The sequence below is a fragment of the Bos grunniens genome, chromosome 13 (genome assembly GCF_055505025.1).
Source record: "Bos grunniens cultivar Pamir isolate PY7600 chromosome 13, Bosgru_T2T1.0, whole genome shotgun sequence".
Taxonomy (NCBI): Eukaryota; Metazoa; Chordata; class Mammalia; order Artiodactyla; family Bovidae; genus Bos; species Bos grunniens.
The window spans coordinates 16,517,707-16,535,216 of record NC_141177.1 but is presented as its reverse complement, the minus strand read 5'-3'; the positions used below and the strand labels follow the sequence as shown (position 1 = coordinate 16,535,216).

The 17,510-nt window shown below is 48.8% G+C and overlaps 1 protein-coding gene and 1 pseudogene across 1 annotated transcript in view; one reads left to right on the top strand and one right to left on the bottom strand.

Moving 5' to 3' along the window:
- TGM2 (transglutaminase 2) overlaps positions 1-2,005 on the bottom strand; it is a 34,257-nt gene extending 32,252 nt beyond the window's left edge. The window contains exon 1 of the mRNA XM_086330871.1: positions 1,924-2,005. Within this exon, the coding sequence (XP_086186997.1) occupies positions 1,924-1,933 (10 nt within the window). The 5' untranslated portion in view covers positions 1,934-2,005. The remainder of the gene's footprint in view (positions 1-1,923) is intronic.
- Positions 2,006-16,349: 14,344 nt separating this feature from the next.
- On the top strand, positions 16,350-16,446 carry LOC147360268 (U6 spliceosomal RNA; annotated as a pseudogene).
- Positions 16,447-17,510: the final 1,064 nt, after the last annotated feature.

Here is a 17,510-nt window from a genome sequence, read left to right as displayed (position 1 = left end):
TTGCGACTCCATGGACTGCAGCATGCTAGGCTTCCCTGTCCATCACCAACTCCCAGAGTTTACTCAAACTCATGTCCATCGCATCAGTGATGCCATCCAACCATCTCATCCTCTGTCGTCCCCTTCTCCTCCCGCCTTCAATCTTTCCCAGCATCAGGGTCTTTTCCAATGAGTGGGTTCTTTGCATCAGACACAGCTACTATCACTATCTTCACTTTGTAGGGACATTATGCGGCCCCAGGTCTCATGGCAAGCGCAAGACCAAGCCTGGGGATTTGAATCCAGAATCCAAGGCTGTAGAGTCTGGAGCCCAGCCTGGTAACCACCTCACTCACAGCTCAGGATCTGCTGTCCATCCCCCACCCACATCCTGTGTTGTTTCACACCTGGGAGGAGACCTGGGAGGAAGGTGAGGCCCCTGGGATCACAGCAGGAGAGACCTCCACTAGCCACAAGGAAGAACTTCCTGCTGGCTTCCTGGGGTGAAGAAGGAAAACTGCAATTCCAGACAGCTGACGCGGCAAAGAGGCTTCGGGTGTTGCGTCCAGCAGCATTAGTCCACGCACATCCCCCATCGTAGGCATCTCGCCTCTGAAATTTGTTGTCCCCATGGGAGACCTTAGAGAGATGGTCAGACCCTGGTGTGGGGCAAATGGGCTGCTGTCTCATGCTGTGTGAAGGATTCCCAGAAATTATGCCCAGCTCTAGAGGTGCAGAAACACCAGGGTCTAGGATTTCTGTACCAAAAAAGGACCTGAGGTCTTCCAGGCCACTGGGACCCCTGTAGGAAGTGGCCACTCTGGCAATGGGGCAGGGGGCTCATCATAACTGGCCACTCCAGGTCCCCCGGCCCTACTGAGCCCCACTCTTGGGAACAGGGATGAGAAACTGCATTGGACACAAGCGGCCACCTAGCTGGCTTTCGGTCACATGTGTTGGGGAGCTGGGTCCCAGAGAGGGACAAAGGTGGCCGGAGAACGCACAGCCGGTAGGGCACGTCCATGGTTCCTCCCACTCATTCCCGCTCCATCTGCCCCATGTGCCCCTCCAATGTCCCCTCTGCCCCCCTCCTTTCTGGGGGCTGCGGTGGTGCCAAGGCCACCTCCAAATGGACTTGACCCAAGAGTCAGCCAGGGTGCTGAGCACAGCTGCATTAGTGCAGGCTCACCCCCCATCATAGAAATCTTGCCTCTGAAATGGTAGCCCTGCCCAAGTGTGTGTGTGTGTGTGGAGGGGGACAGGTAGGAAGTGAATTGAGCCCCTTCTCCACTCCTCTCCTCACAGATGTACCAGTGGCTGGAGTTACTGTCCATGTTTTACAGGATGGGAAACCGAGACTCAACCAGTGGCCAAGGACAGGGGATGCAGCACTTTGAGGCAGCCTGCGAGAGCAAGCCTGTTCTCAGGCCTCTCCTCCACTGGATGCTAGGAGCTCCCCTCCATCCGCTGAGACCAAGGAGACAGCCAGGATTGGCCTACACACCATGAGGGACTAACCAAAACTCAGTCCCTGAGGCCAGGGACCGCATTCTCTGCACAGCTTCGTGCCCAGCACGAAGCAGGGAGCCAGGCCCCACTGACTGACTGAGGACAAGTGACAGAGGTCGGTGAACAAGGTACCTTACGGTTTAGAACACGCCTTCGTGGTCCACTGCCTCATCTGATCCAGGGAGGCAGGGGTTAATGGATATGCCCTGGGGATGGGGAAACTGAGGTCCCAAGCAGAGCCAGAACTGGGGGCCGGGCACCTCTCATCCAGCCCAGCCCTCCTGTTTGTGCTCCAAATCGGGGGCTTAGGGATTGAGTCCAGCCGGGTCCTGACCCCCACTGCACCGGTGGGACCACCGAGACTAGGGAGAGATGGCTGGCCCCTGGACCCCGGGGACCCTGCGCGGTGGCGGCACCCCTGACTCTGATACTCACCCTCGGCCATGGTCAGGTGGTGGCTGTGCTCCTCGGACTGGTGGCAGGACACTGCAAGTGCAGACCACTGGCGGCGGGCAATGCAGGGGCTGAGCGCGAAGTGAACTTATAGCCCGCTTAGGGGCGGGCTGGGGGCGGGGCCGCGCGGGAAGGCGGGGCCCGGCGAGGCCGGCTTTGCCCGGTCTGGGCCCACGTGCTTTCCACCAGCCGGCAGGGGCGCCTTGGGAGGCAGGAGCCCAGGGAGGAAGGGAGAGGGCTGGGCAAGGGCGCCCTCTGGGGAAGCAGACACGAGCGCAGGGCTGGGACAACAGCCACAGGCAACACAAGCCAGGACACTCAGACAGACTTGGATACACAAAGTCAGATCTTGGGTGACAGAGACACCTGGATACAGAAACACACACACACATATAGACACACTGTTGCATCAAGACACACAGGCATACCTGGATACACAGACATGGACCCACAGTTAGATCAGACCCGGGATGAAGAAGACACACACATCCTCAGATACAGACTCATGGAGACCTAAGGATGTGGACACACAGACAGACAGACAGATACAGCAGATGAACCTGGACACACACAGCTGGTGACATGGACGTAAAATCAGTGACATGCCTGTACGTAGACACAGCCGGACACACTTGGACAGGTACCCACTGAGAACCACACAGAAATAAGCAGGTGTCCGGAGGCACTCAGCTCCCAGACACACACAGACAACACACTGTCAGAGGTGGACACAAAATCAGATTGGGGCACCTAGAGACACACAAAGGTGCAGATCCTGGGAGCGGGACACGGCCTCATGTACAGACATGCAGACACACCCGCAAAGACAGACATACCACACTGTCTCTGTAGCAAAACCCAGACATCCCTCTAGCTGTTCCTCTGTCCCAACCATCTAATCACTCATCTATCCACTCATCTGTCCATCGATCCATCCATCATCCACTTACCCCTCCCCCTCTCACTTCCACTGATGATGCTCCTTGCAGACCCACCCTGTGCCACAAGGAGACAAAGCCAGTCTCCCAGGGACTCAACCTCTGCCTTCTCACCCCTAGCATCTGGGGGCAGGAGGCATCACCCAGTCTTCTCCCTCTGATCCTCCAGCCTTCTGTGCTTCTTATCCACCATGAGTCCTGAGCAGGAAGGGTCTCTGGGGAGACAGGGGCCTGTGAGCCTCCCCCAACCCTTCTTCCTGAATGGAACTTCCTGAAAGTTCCATATCTATTGATGGATTGGGGCTTACAAAATTGGCCCCAGTTTCCGTTCCTGTGTGACACAGTGCAGGGAATAAACCTGTGTTGTTTCAGTAGATGTTTGTCCCTGAGTCAAATGGACCCTGCCTGGGATCTTAGTGAACAAAACACAACGATTTGGGGCCCTGCTGACCCATAAAACAGTCCCACAGGTGAACCTTGTAATTGCCCCAGAAATGCTGGACTGGAAGAAACACAAGCTGGAATCAAGATTTTCGGCAGAAATATCAATAACCTCAGATATGCAGATGACACCACCCTTATGGCAGAAAGTGAAGAGGAACTAAAAAGCCTCTTGATGAAAGTGAAAGTGGAGAGTGAAAAAAGTTGGCTTAAAGCTCAACATTCAGAAAACGAAGATCATGGCATCCGGTTCCATCACTTCATGGGAAATGGATGGGGAAACAGTGTCAGACTTTATTTTTTGGGGCTCCAAAATCACTGCAGATGGTGACTGCAGCCATGAAATTAAAAGACGCTTACTCCTTGGAAGGAAAGTTATGTCCAACCTAGATAGCATATTCAAAAGCAGAGACATTACTTTGCCAACCAAGGTCCATCTAGTCAAGGCTATGGTTTTTCCTGTGGTCATGTATGGATGTGAGAGTTGGACTGTGAAGAAGGCTGAGCGCTGAAGAATTGATGCTTTTGAACTGTGGTGTTGGAGAAGACTCTTGAGAGTCCCTTGGACTACAAGGAGATCCAAACAGTCCATTCTGAAGGAGATCAGCCCTGGGATTTCTTTGGAAGGAATGATGCTAAAGCTGAAACTCCAGTACTTTGGCCACCTCATGCAAAGAGTTCTCATTGGAAAAGACTCTGATGCTGGGAGGGATTGGGGGCAGGAGGAGAAGGGGACAACAGAGGATGAGATGGCTGGATGGCATCACTGACTCGATGGACGTGAGTCTGAGTGAACTCCGGGAGTTGGTGATGGACAGGGAGGCCTGGCGTGCTGCGATTCATGGGGTCACAGAGTCGGACATGACTGAGCAACTGAACTGAATTGATAGGTTGTTGTAGAAAGTGTCCCCTGCAGCTGACGAGAGCTCCGAGGAGGAAAAGGGGCAAGTGACTATCAGTCAAGAAGCCAGGGTCTGAGATCCCACTATGGAGCCACGGGCAGGCGTTTTAGGTCTCCAGGTATTTTAGGTTTCCTCCTTTGCAAAATGGGGGCGAGAATTCCTCCCTCTCAGGCCTGGCGTAAGATTCAACCAAAATGACTAAGGTTGGGCAACTAGTACCTGGTGAGCACTAGATAAATGGAATGTCTGAGTTTTGGAGCAAAAATGCCATGTGTCCCAGAAACCTGGCCCTGAGGGACAGGGACCCCAAAGAGAGACAGGAGGCCTGGGGACAGTCAGGCTCTGCAGAAGGAAGGCTGTAGGTTAAATGTTTCTATAACAGCCAGCCTTGCCCCAAAGAAATGGATGAATTTTGCCTTTGTTCATTCTTTTCCATTTGAAAATGACATGTTCTTCTCCACGTGGTACTCATCTTTCTTTATTGTCCCTACCTAGGAGCTCCCTGGAGGGAAGGAATGGACTGGAATCTTATTAGAATGCCCATCAGGTTGTTCCTGGGGCCTGGCTTGGGGCTTGGCACAGGCCCATATCTGTTCCTGACCCAGACAGGCACCTCCTCTTCCTTCCTCTGCCCGATTCTGTAGAACTGTGACCACCTACGTGATGCAGGGCCTTGAGCAATCCCAGAACTGACTTCCAAGAAGTGGTAAATAAAGACTAGAACCCAGGCTGGGCCCAAAAACCTGAATTCCAGGCTTATTGACCAGGGGGCCTTTGCCTCACTCTGGGACCCCATTTTCGCATCTGTTCAGGAGGCCTGGGAAATGTTGCCTTGTCTTATCTCATTGGGCAAGTCAAAAATTCAAAAGCATTTTACTGAGGGGGAAACTGAGGTCCAGGGGGCATAGTTATGGGCTCAAGGTCCCAGACAGAGCAGGAAGGGGTCTTTCATCATCCCTTGCAGGGGAAGTGCAGGGCAGGGCACAGTTGAGGTCATCTTGACTGTATGATCCTGGGTAAATTACTAGAAATTATCTCTAAGCCTCAATTTCCTCATCTCTGAAATGGGTATAATAAGAGTCACCATTCTTGGGAATTAAAGATAGCATCTGTGCAACGGGGGGCACATAGTAAGTGCTCAATATCACCTAAAAAATTTTTATGATGTCATCAAGAGTCAGGACTCCAGGACTTCCCTGCTTGGTCCAGTGGTTAAGAATCCGCCTGCCAGTGCAGGGGACAGGGGTTTTATCTTCCCTGATCTGGGACGATCCCACATGTTGAGGAACAACTAAGCCTGGGCACTGCAACTACTGAGCCCACACACAGAGTCCATGCTCTGCAACGAGAGAAGCCATAGCCTCTGCTCCCCTTAACTAGAGAAAGCCCGTGCGCAACGAGGACCCAGTGCAGCCAAAAAGAAAATAGAGAGGATCCCCCTTTCCCCACAAAAGGAGATTCTGACGTGTGTAGGTGAAGCAGGTTGCAAACAACGTAGACTATTTGGTGAGGGTTACTTAGAAGAACTCCCAGTTCCCAGGGTCACTGACTGAGGCCTGAACTCCCCCTTTCGAGGGATCAGTCCTTCATTCCGTAAGGATTTCCAGGTCTCGAGGTGGAGACAAAGGTGAATTTTTAGAACTTCAAAATAACCCATTACCAGCCAGATGTCTCATTTAAAACTCACAATATGATTTTTGTCCTTTATTAAATGAGAAAACGGGGGCTCAGAAAGATGAAGTGACTTGCTTGAGATCACAGTCAGTAAGTGGGGACGTGAAACCTGGGCTTGGTTCAAAAGCCTCTACTGGCTTTTCCAGGGTTCAGAGGTCAGTCCTATCCCACCCCTCCACCCTCCATTCCCACCCACCTAGGAGTGGGGCCTCAGGGGCCTGGGTCATGTTTAGTCTTAAAGCTCTTGGCAAGTGAGACCTCTAAGGGCTGTGGTCCGTGACTGTGACCCATGGAGTCTGGTGTATTGTAGACGTTCAATAAATGTCTATGGCATAGGGTGGCAATGGGGATGGGTGGTGTGAGGATGAATCAGAGTAAAAGGAAGAAGGAAAGAAGGGAAGAAATTAAGGTTCAGAGAGGTTGGGGAAATTGCCTGTCAGGCTCCCAAGCCCTGGCTGAACTCAGCTCTTCCCTAAGGACCAGGGACCCCTAGACCAGAGATCCTCTTGGCTGGCTGAGTTGGGAGTGGAGGGAGGGCTGGGGAGTAGTGGGTGGGACCACCATAGGACATAGTCTCAGCTTTTCTACCAGCTGGTGACTAATGACGGATGAGCAGCGTCTAGCTTAAAGCCCAGAGCAGGCAGGGCCAGACTCCCCTGAGCTGGGAGGGGCTGAGGTAGGGACATCAGGACAGGGGCCTTGGGGAAAATGTCAAGGGGGCAGGCATGACCTTTTCAGCCCTTTGAGAGGGAGTAGGTGGGTGGCCTCTCTAAGGCAGAACCTGGGTGTCCCAGGCCATGGGGAGCAGAGAGCAGGACACCTGACTGGGGAGGGCCCTCCCAATGTGTCCATTTTGCAGATGGAAAAGCCGACCTGGCCATGGTCCTCAGCTCCACCCTTACAATGTGTCCCCCACTCCCCACGGTCCCTGGCCCCCAGCATAGGGCCTTGGCCCCAACTCTGCCTCTTAAGCTCTGGAGACCATGGACCCTTTAGTTCATTTCTCTGAAACTGCAGTTTCTGTGAAAGCAGGAATTACCACCAAGACCTCAGGGGGCTGATGGGAGGATGGGAGGAGGTGTGGAGCCACGGGGAGCCTTCCAAGAAGTGATCTGAGCTTGCCCCACTCCTGCTGAAAAGTCGAGGCCCTGTAGGTCTGGCCCTTCTTAGCCTCCAGTTGCGTCTCCCACATTTGCACCCTCCAGCCCCACCAGAACCCCTCCAAATGTATCCTGCAGTTATCTACCTCCAGGCCGGGACGCAAGTTGTGCCATCTGAGATGCCATCCCTCTTCACCTATCAGCTTCACCAGGCTTTCCATGCTCCCGAGCAGGCTTTCCTTCCTTCATGCCCAGCACCCACAGGGCACAGCTAGTATATGCCTTGTATAAGGATTCATGTGTGTGTGTCTGTCTCCCACCGCCCACCAGACTCCTGGTGGCTGCTCAATAGATGTTTGTTGAATGAACAAATGAGCTGCCTCAGAGAAAGACAGAGAGAAGGGGGAGCAGAGGGGCGCTGGGGCAGGCTCTGACAGTTAGCTTAGAGCCTTGGTTGGCAGGACCTGTGGTGCTGGTTGCCTGGGGCAAGGACATGATTCTGGGGCATCTTTCAGTTCTTGTTGCCTCCACCAGAGACAAGAGGTCAGGGCCCAACTTACTTTCCAATCATATCTCCTACGATCCTAGGAGCAGACAGACCCACTGCTGAGCCTCAGAGAGTGCAGATAACTTTCTGAAGATCACACAGCAAGTTAGGGCAGAGTCAAGGTAGGGCCTCCAAACCCTATAGAACAATAAGTCTTGGCCTGTACCTCTCCTTTCAATTTTGGAAAGGCAGAAAGTTGCTTTTATTTAACTTGGCAATTGGACATCAGTTGAAACTGAGAATGGGGTGAAACTTGAGACTTGCGTGATGGAATCAGGGTGAGTTGGTGTGGCAGGGGCTGACACAGGGTCCAAGAGTGCCAGGCTCCAGCCCTCTCTCCCTCCCTTTATTGGCTGTGCGACCTCAAGTCTTAATCTCCTATAAAATGGGACAACCCCTCCCCTCCCCCGCCACAGCCCACTGGACTCCGAGGAGAAGGCCCAAAGTAGTGACAGCCCCTCCCAAGGAGAGTAAGCCGATCCTATTATTGTCACCATTGTGTGGTTGCAGTTCTTAACTCTCCAGACACCCCAGGGAATGGAGGGTTTTAGGATTTTTGGAGAGTCGAGCCCTGTTCATTTCAGGCAGCAAGACTTGCCTTACCCGTGGGAAAATCCATCTCAGACCCTTACTCACAACCAGTGATCACTTAGTTGACATACAGTCCTAATAAAGATGTAACACCCTTATGTGCAACAGCCCCTAAAGGTTAGACACTGAGACATTAGGACTGGGGAGAAGAAACACTAGAGGTGGGAAGTGCTGAGAGAGAGGGAGACGTCAGAAAAGCTGCACAAGTAGACGAGAGAGCTCTGACGTTGGTAAGGTCTGGGGGCATTTGGAACTGGGTTAATAGTCCAGCCTCATGGGGCCGTCATCATTGGTCATGACAGTGACCCAGAGGCAGGCAGCCTATGAGTAAAAGGGACTTTATGATCTGCCCATGGAGCCCTTGAGACACTTTTCACTCCCTCCCTGCTTCTTTTCACAGCACTGACGTTCAGCTAGAAGGACACAGATGTATGTGGGAGCTCCACAGACCTGGGTTCACAGCCAGCTCTGCCAGTTATTGGGTTGGCAAAAAAAAAAAAAATCGTTCAGGTTTTCTATAAGATGTTATAGGAAAACTCAAAGAAATTTTTGGGCAAACCAATACTTTCCTCTGTGATCTTGGCTAAGTCATAGCACTTCCAAGCCCTAGTTTCCTCATCTGTAAAAATGGGTATGATAATAATCATGCTTACTTCTTCTCAGGCTTTCTGTGAGGACTAATACCATGTCTGGTAGAGAATAAACACTCAGAAATGGATGACTGATTATTTGACAGTTAAGAAAATGAAGTAGTGATGTGTCTACAACATGGGTGAACTTCCAAACCATCACACTCAGGGAAAAGAAGTCAATCACAGATGTCTACATAGAGTATGATTCCATTTATAGGAGATGGACAGGACAGACAAGTCCATAGAAAGGGAAAGTGGGAGCGTAGTTGTCAGGGACTGAAGGGAGGAGTGGGGAATGAAAGAGTGGATAATAATGGGTACAGGGTTTCTTTGGGGGGGGGAGTGAAGGAAATGTTCTAGAATTAGATTGTGGTGATGGTTGCACAAATATGTGACTATACTAAAAACCAGTGAATTGAACATTATAAATGGAAGAATTTTCTGGGGAGTAAATTATGTCTCAACAACATGGCTTTTTAATATGGCAGTAGAGTGACTTCCCTGGTGGTCTAGTGGCTAAGACTCCACATTCCCAATGTGGGGGGGCCCCGGGTTTGATCCCTGGTTGGGGAACTAGATCTCACATGCTGCAATTATGATCCAGTGCAGCCAAATAAATAAATAAAATGGCAGTGGATTTTAAAAAAAACATAAAGAAAGAATAAAACTCTGGAAGCCTTTGCAAATATTGTCCCATTTTCGAATTAAACCTAACAGAAATACTTGCACTTGTGCCCAAAGGGCCTGTACAGGGAGGGTCGTTATAGCATTATTCGTTATGGTGAAACCAGCCACAACCTAAGTGCCCAGCAAAAAGGGATGGATAAACAAGCCATGCTTAGGAAGGTCCATCTAGTCAAGGCTACGGTTTTTCCTGTGGTCATATATGGATATGAGAGTTGGACTGTGAAGAAAGCTGAGCGCCGAAGAATTGATGCTTTCGAACTATGGTGTTGGAGAATACTCTTGAGAGTCCCTTGGACTGCAAGGACATCCAACCAGTCCATTCTAAAGGAGATCAGCCCTGGGATTTCTTTGGAAGGAATGATGCTAAAGCTGAAACTCCAGTACTTTGGCCACCTCATGCAAAGAGTTGACTCATTGGAAAAGACTCTGATGCTGGGAGGGATTGGGGGCAGGAGGAGAAGGGGACGACAGAGGATGAGATGGCTGGATGGCATCACTGACTCGATGGACATGAGTCTGAGTGAACTCTGGGAGTTGGTGATGGACAGGGAGGCCTGGCGTGCTGCGATTCATGGGGTCGCAAAGAGTCGGACACGACTGAGTGACTGAACTGAACTGAGGAATATTATACAACAATTAAAAACCAGAAGAGGTAGTCCTCTGTGTATGGACATGAAAGTAATTCCAAGTCACATCGTTGAGCAAAGAAAGCAAATTGCAGGACATTAACTAGGATGTGATTCCATAAGACTATTCATTTCCTATGAAAATAATAAGTAAACATATGTAAAATATGTAAACAGAAGTACACAGAAGAAGGTTTGGAAAATTTCTCTCCAAATTGCTGACGGTGATGGGAGGAGTATTAAGACCATAATTAGGGGGCGGTAGCGGTGATTAAAGGCTTCCCAGGTGGCTCAGTGGCAAAGAATCTGCCTGCAGTGCAGGAGATAAGGGTTTGATCCCTGAGTCAGGAAGATCTCCTGGATAAGGAAATGGCAATCCACTCTGGTATTCTCGCCTGGAAAATCCCATGTGCAGAAAGAAGAGCCTGGTGAATCTAATTGATTCACAAAAGAATCAAATACGACTTAGTGACTAAACACCAAGTGGTGATTAAAGGTAATTTCAGTATCCCCTGGAAGGTGATAAAATTTTTAAGTGGAGAAGTATTTTTATGTATCACTTTGGTAATTAAAGCTTAACTTTTCAAGAGGAAAAGAATAACCTGTTTACATTTAGAATTGAGTTTTTATAAAAATGGAAATACTCCAAAAGAAATTCTAATAGGTAGAAAGAAATACAGACTGAGGGGGAAAAAAGAAAAGAAATTTGCCAAAAAAATAATCCACAATCAGTCCATTAAAAAAAAACAACAACAACTTTTGTCAATATTGGCACAATCTTACAAAACCAAACCCATGACCACAGCACATGAGTAAAGACGAAATACGCAAACGTTCCCACATCTGAAATTTGGAATTTTGAAAAGGGTACACTGAGTTTCTGTTTACTTCCCAATCCTGTTTATGTCTTTAAATGTTTCTGGAGCACATAATCCCAGTGAAATCTAAGAAAGTGCTTGAAAAATCCTTTCCTGTGTTAAAAGGAGGGTCAGAGAGGTAAAGTGACTTGCCCAAGGCCACCTAACTCAGAAGGGGCAGAGCAAGTGCTCCAAAGTGCATACTTGGAATCCATATGGCTGGAACTTCATGCCAGGGGAGTTCAGCCTTGGTGTGGGAGCCTGGCTAAGCCACCATGGCCATTTGCGGCTGCAGAGGCCTGGGAGATGAACCACTGCATTCTGTAGCATTACCCTGCTTCTCCCCTACTTAGACTGAGTCATTGGTTGTGTCTGCCTGACACACCCGATTTGGTCAAACACACTTTCTTTCATGGAAATAAATGACTCTCTAGGGCAGAGGCTGAGCTTGTCCGGCTTTATTGAACACTTGTGTGGCTTTAACAAACCACTTGTTTCTCCCGCCTGCTTGATGAGCCACTCAAGTGATTGTCTGAACCCAGTGCTTGTAGGTCTGAAGCAGCCCTCAGCTTGACCCAGTCAGTCTGAAACCCAACTTTCATATCTGAGGGTAGTCTGCCAGCACCATGTCCCATCGTCACAGAAGATGGAAGCTTTGGCCACGTTCCTACAAAGACAGAGCTCAGTGTCTAGGATAATAAACCCCTAGGCTATAGGCCTCTGCAGTTGGAGCCCTCTTGGTAGATACAGCTTGTTTGCTTCTGGGAAAACTGCCCTTTTCTGTGGGCTTGATGGGGCTGTCAATCAAATGGCCCGGCCCAACTCTAGTTAAGTGCAGGCCTGGGACCCAAACTCAGCCAATCAGAAGCTCTTCTGGGACTTGGCATCTTCCAACTCTGATACAAGTTCTAAATGATGGTAAAATTCGCTGGTTCGTTCCTAAAACTACTTCACGTTTTGTCTTTTCTGAAGCTCAGCTTTTTAGCTTTTGTTTGACTTTTAAAAGTCAGATTTATTGAGTTGCAATTTATACGCGCATTCCATTTCGCCTTTTTGCGTACACAGTTCAATGAGCTGACAATCATGTACTGTCCTGTTACTACATCACAATTGTGACTTAGAGCGTCTCCAACAGCCTCCAAATTTCCCTCCTGCCCTTTTCCTGGCAATTCTCTCCCCACTTCCTCTGTGCCTGGCAGCCGCTAACTGATTACTGTTCCTATTTTTTGTCTTTTCTGGATGTCATGTAAGTGAAATCAGACAATAGATACCCTTTTGAGTCTGGTTTCTCTCATTTAACACAGTGCATTTGAGATTCATCCAATTGTTGCAAGTGCCCGCAGTTCCTCCCTTTGTGTTGCTGAGTAGTAAGTATTCCATTGAATGAACACATCACAGTTTATTTCTGCGTTAACCAGTTGAAGGACATTTGAGTTGCTCTGGGTGATTATGGATAGAGCTGCTATAAATACAGAGCTACAGTTCTTTGTGTGGACATATATTTTCACTTCTTTTGTGTAAATACCTGTAAGCCATCCCCATGTCCTTCCAATTGATTTTTTTTTTTTTTTGTAAACTGTTAAGCTCCCCTGAGTCTGTGTCTATTCATATAACCAAAGACTGAAACGGACATTTATCTTATTAAATTCTCCAAACGACTCTAAGGGATTTAGGGATTATTGTCCTCATTTTACTGGGGAAATCGAGGCTCAGAGAGCCTAAATAACCTGCGTTGAACCACAGAGCAAGGATTTGAATCCAAATCAAAGTCCTAAAGGGAGTCATAGCTGCCTTTCTAAATCCCTGGTCACCTTGGTGGGAGAACAGCTTCATAATGAGGGTTCTAACTCATATTGATTGGCTGACAGTCGGTAGAATAAATGCTTCACCCCTTTACTCCGACCTCAGTTTGTCCACTGGAGAAATGACAAGATTGGACCAACAATGAATTTCTGATGCTCCAGATTCACTGGTTTCAACACACTATGACTATTAATAAGATAGAGCTGTCTGATAAACCATTCCTGGGAAATGGAGCTGGTGGGGGAGGGGAGCCCAGCACACCCGCCACACACACATCACCCCCCACAGATGGCTTCCTGAGCTTGCACCCTGCCTGGCTGACCCCCAGCAGAGCAATTTGCACTCTCTGCTTTCCTGGCCTGAGAAAAAAAATACCCCTGTCACATTGGATTAACATCACCCCTCTCGCTGAGAATCTTCTCCTGGGTGCAGCCCCCTCTCTTTGTCAATATTTTCAGAATGTTCAGGTTTCTAAACAAGACCTGACAGGTTGACGGTTTTTTTTTTTTTTTTTTAAGAATAAAACGAATCACCTTGAACACGGTCTGGAGGCTCAAATTAGATTAACCCTGTCCTTTCCCAAGTGGCAGTTGGGCTTTTGGCCTTGCTGGGGGATGGAGAGGTGAGAAGAGGGAAGAGGTTGATGCCTCAACCCGCCTTCTTCTCAGATCCTCATCCTCCCTGGGTGGTACCCAGGCCTCTCCGGAAACCCAGAGGCAGAGAGATGGAGGCCTTCCAGGTACAACAGCCACATGCTGTTAGCTGGGAGCATGCCTGGTGAGCTAAAGGGGTGGCAGGGAGGCCAGCGTAGTGGGAGCGGAGTGAGCAGGAAGGGAACGAAAGTGGTGGATGGAAAGCACAGGCCCGCACACAGGTCATGCATGTAACTTCATGTTACATGTAACTTCACCTCAATTTTCTCACCCAAATAATGAGAGAATGAGAGTTCCAGTCTCCCAGACTTGAGAATAAATGCGCTATTGCATGGGACAGCATAGGGCACAGTGGGAGCCACACAAGCCTTGGCTGTTTTAATGACTCATTATTTTTAGGGCCTTCAAGTGCCATCTGTTCCCATAGGTCAGCTCTGGGGTGTGGGTGAGAGGGGGATGCTAGCATCTTGTGCATCCACTGTGTGCTGGCCCTGTAGGGAGGAGCCTTCTGCATGTACTTGCTCTTCATTGGTTTGTTTGCAGCCCCATCTGCCCTACAAAGACCCTAAGTTGTCCTTCTCTTCCATAATTCTCTATCTGCATGATGAATGGCTCCATCCCCCAATTGCCAGATGAGAAGAGTGAGGTTGTGAGAGGGCAACAAGGTTCACTGAGCACCCACGGTCACTGGGTGGACATTCCAGAGCTGGGGTGGACCCTGGGGCTGGTGGGTGGCTTCACACTTGGTCTGCCCCTTCCCTGTGGATCCCAGCTCCATCTTCTGACGCATCCCTCCAGCTGAACACAGTGGACCACCTCCACGTGGCGCCCCTTCTCAGCTGCCATCCAGCAGGCCTAGAAAAGGTGCATCTTTCTAGACCAGCAGCTCAGACCCACTGGGACTGCTTTGCTGGAGTTTGGGCAGAGAATCTGTTGTGGTGCCCTGAGGAGGCAGAGGTCAGCAGGACTTTGACCTTCATCAGCCCTCCCTCCCAGGTTCACAGGGAGCAGCAAACACCAGCTCAGCCACCTCCCATTAAAGCCACCTTTTATTAAAGCCTTTCAGAGCCACACAGCTCCCCTCCGCCTTTTACTGGGGAGGGCGAAACTGATGCATTTGCCCAGGACCAGGTCTGCCCAGCTCTAAAACCCATGCTTTTTGCAAAATACCTTTCCCCTGTCAAAGGGCCAGTTCTCATGTGGGGAGCTCAAAGAAGAGGCTGGTGTCAGAGTCCGGGTGGGAGAGGATGGAAGCCCAGGCTAGGGAGGAGGTGGTGGGGCCCTGTTTGCACCTCCGTGCCTTTGTCTTCTATTCTTTGTGCTTGTCCTTCCCATCTTACTTCCAGGGCCGCATGTGCTGATGATGGCTGCTACTGATACGTCAGCATATGTGTGGCCATCATTCGCTCAGTGCTCACTCTGTTTGTGGACCTGTGCTTTCCATCCCCCACCCTGTTCCCTTCCTGCTCACTCGGCTCTCACCATGCTGGCCTCCCCACCACCCCTTTAGCTCACCAGGCATGCTCCCAGCTAAGAGTTTTTGCACTGGCTATTCCCTCTGCCTGACATGCTCTTCCCTGGTGTGGAGACCTGGGCACAATGTGGGTGCCTGAGAAGGCTTTGCTACATCTGAATGGTGGGCTTGTAGGAAACTCAATGAAGGAAGGGGTAAAGATTTGGCTCCTACACATTGGTTGCTGCAAAAACTTGGAGATTACTTAACTCTCTTCTGTCTCAATTTCCTCCTTAGTTCTTAAGAGATGGACAGCGTCACTGGGGACGCTGATTCTTCACAGCTTGTGGGGAGAGAGAGGTCATGTCCTGAGAAACAAACCAGTTTAGCCTTGTCATTATATAATTAGGGATCCTGAGGTCAAGAGAGGGTTCATGTTGTTTTGAGACCCATAAAGCATTCAAGATAAAGCTGTGGTTTTTTTTTTTTTTAAAGAGATTACCTATTGGATAATTTATTTATTGAATATTTATTGAGTACCTACTATGTGGTGAATCATGAATAAGACACAGTTCCTGCCATTAAAGAATTCTCAAGTGAGTGGGAGAAATAGGCTACAAGACACTCACTATGTAAATATTACTTCCCATATACTGTGTTCAGGATTGCGGTGGAGGAAAGCTTGGGGCCTGAGGGAACCCAGCTGGGAGAGAGACTCTCCCCATGTGGTAGATCAGGGCAGGCTTCATGAAAGAGGTAACACAATCTGGGTTTTGCAGTATGAGTAGGAGGTTGTCGGCAGATACCATGAAGAAGAGCATTTGCTGCAAAAGGAACCTATCGGTGCATATAGGGGCAAAATCATAGGGGTGAGAAAGACTGTGGAGAATTCATGGGAATGGAATGTCAAATAATGTGAGTGGAGTTTAGGGATGTTTGGAGGGAATGTTAAGGCTGGAAAGCATGGTGGGCCCCAAACCACAGCCAGCCTTCAATTCCAGGCTCAGCTTAGCCCATAGGGAGTCATGGGAAAGCTTTTAAACAGTGGAGTGGTGTGATTAGGGCTGAGTTGGGGAAAGATAATGATCTAATCATTAACCATGGAATTTTAGAGCTTAAACTAAGTGATTGTCATGATCTCTGGACCTTATTTTAAAGATTAACAAATTGAGGTCAAAATGTGTTGCCCACAGTTGGCCAGGAGAAGCATTTTCTCCCACCTTGTCTCTGTAGGTGAGCTGATTCTGAGACTGGGACATTGGGTATGCTTGCATGGCCTGTGAGGTAAGCTGTTCCCAATAGGATGAGGTCCCATCCTTCTGTGACATCTCTCTCTCCATTTCTCTTCTTTGGTCCTGCCCTTCATAGTCTCCAAAGACAATGGTGCATATGGGAGCCCCCTTCTTACAAGTTCCTTCTCAGATGTGTGATCCTAACCATGTCCCTTCCCCTTGGGAGCTTCAGTTTTTTCATCTGGTTAATGGGTATGATAAATGAAGAGATGGTGCAGCACATATATTAAAATTAAAATGATATAGAGGAGATTATCATGGCTCCTGAGCAAGGATGCAGCACAAATTTGTGAAGCGTTCCATATTTTTAGATGTAGAAAACAAATTTATGGTTACCAATGGAGAATGGTGGGGGGGGGGGGCGGGTAATAAACTGGGAGACTGGGATTGGCATACATACATGATTATATATAAAATAGATAACTAATACGAACCTACTGTGTGGCACAGGGAACCTACTCAGTACTCTCTAATGACCTATATGGGAAAAGAGTCTTAAAAAGAGAGGATTTATGTATTTCTATAGCTGATTGGAGAAGGCAATGGCACCCCACTCCAGTACTCTTGCCTGGAAAATCCCATGAACGGAGGAGCCTTTGCTATACAGCAGAAACTAACATAACATTGTAAATCAACTATACTCCAACAAAAATTAATCTAAAAAAATAAATGAAGTGATGGCTGGTGCTGACTATCAAACATTCTGGGACCTCCTCCAGCCCTCACTTCCTAAGGAGGAAGGAGGCCAGTCATGACCAGGTTTCCTGACCATGGCAAAAAGTGTGAGGCAGAAGGTTGCTGTTAGTTGGAAAAACTAGGGAAAGTTTGGAAAAACAACTTTTTAAAATAATTTACATGATTAGTCCAAATGTGACTCTGAGATACAGAGCTAACTGGATTCTCACTTTTCTCATTCAGGTCCCTATACTTCTTCTTCTTTTTTTTTTTAATGAAAAAATTATTTATTTATGTGTTTTTGGCTGCACTGGGTCTTTGTTGCTGCGCAAGGGCTTTCTCCAGTTGTGGCGAGCAGGGGCTACTCTTTAGTTGTGGTGTGAGAGCTTCTCATTGTGGTGTTCTCTCCTGTTGCAGAGCACAGGCTCTAGAACATAGGCTTAGTAGTTGTGGGGCATGGGCTTAATTGCTTCACGGCACGTGGGATCTTCCTGGACCAGGGATCAAATCGGTGTCCCCTGCATTGCAATTGTTAAGAAGGATTCTTAACCACCGGACCACCAGGGAAGCCCTAATTTTGTCTTTATTGTGATGTAAGTTACATAACATAAAACATACTATTCTAACCATATTTAACCATACAGTTCAGAGGCACTAGTACATTCACTTTCTTGTGCTCCTCTTAATGTGAACTAAGA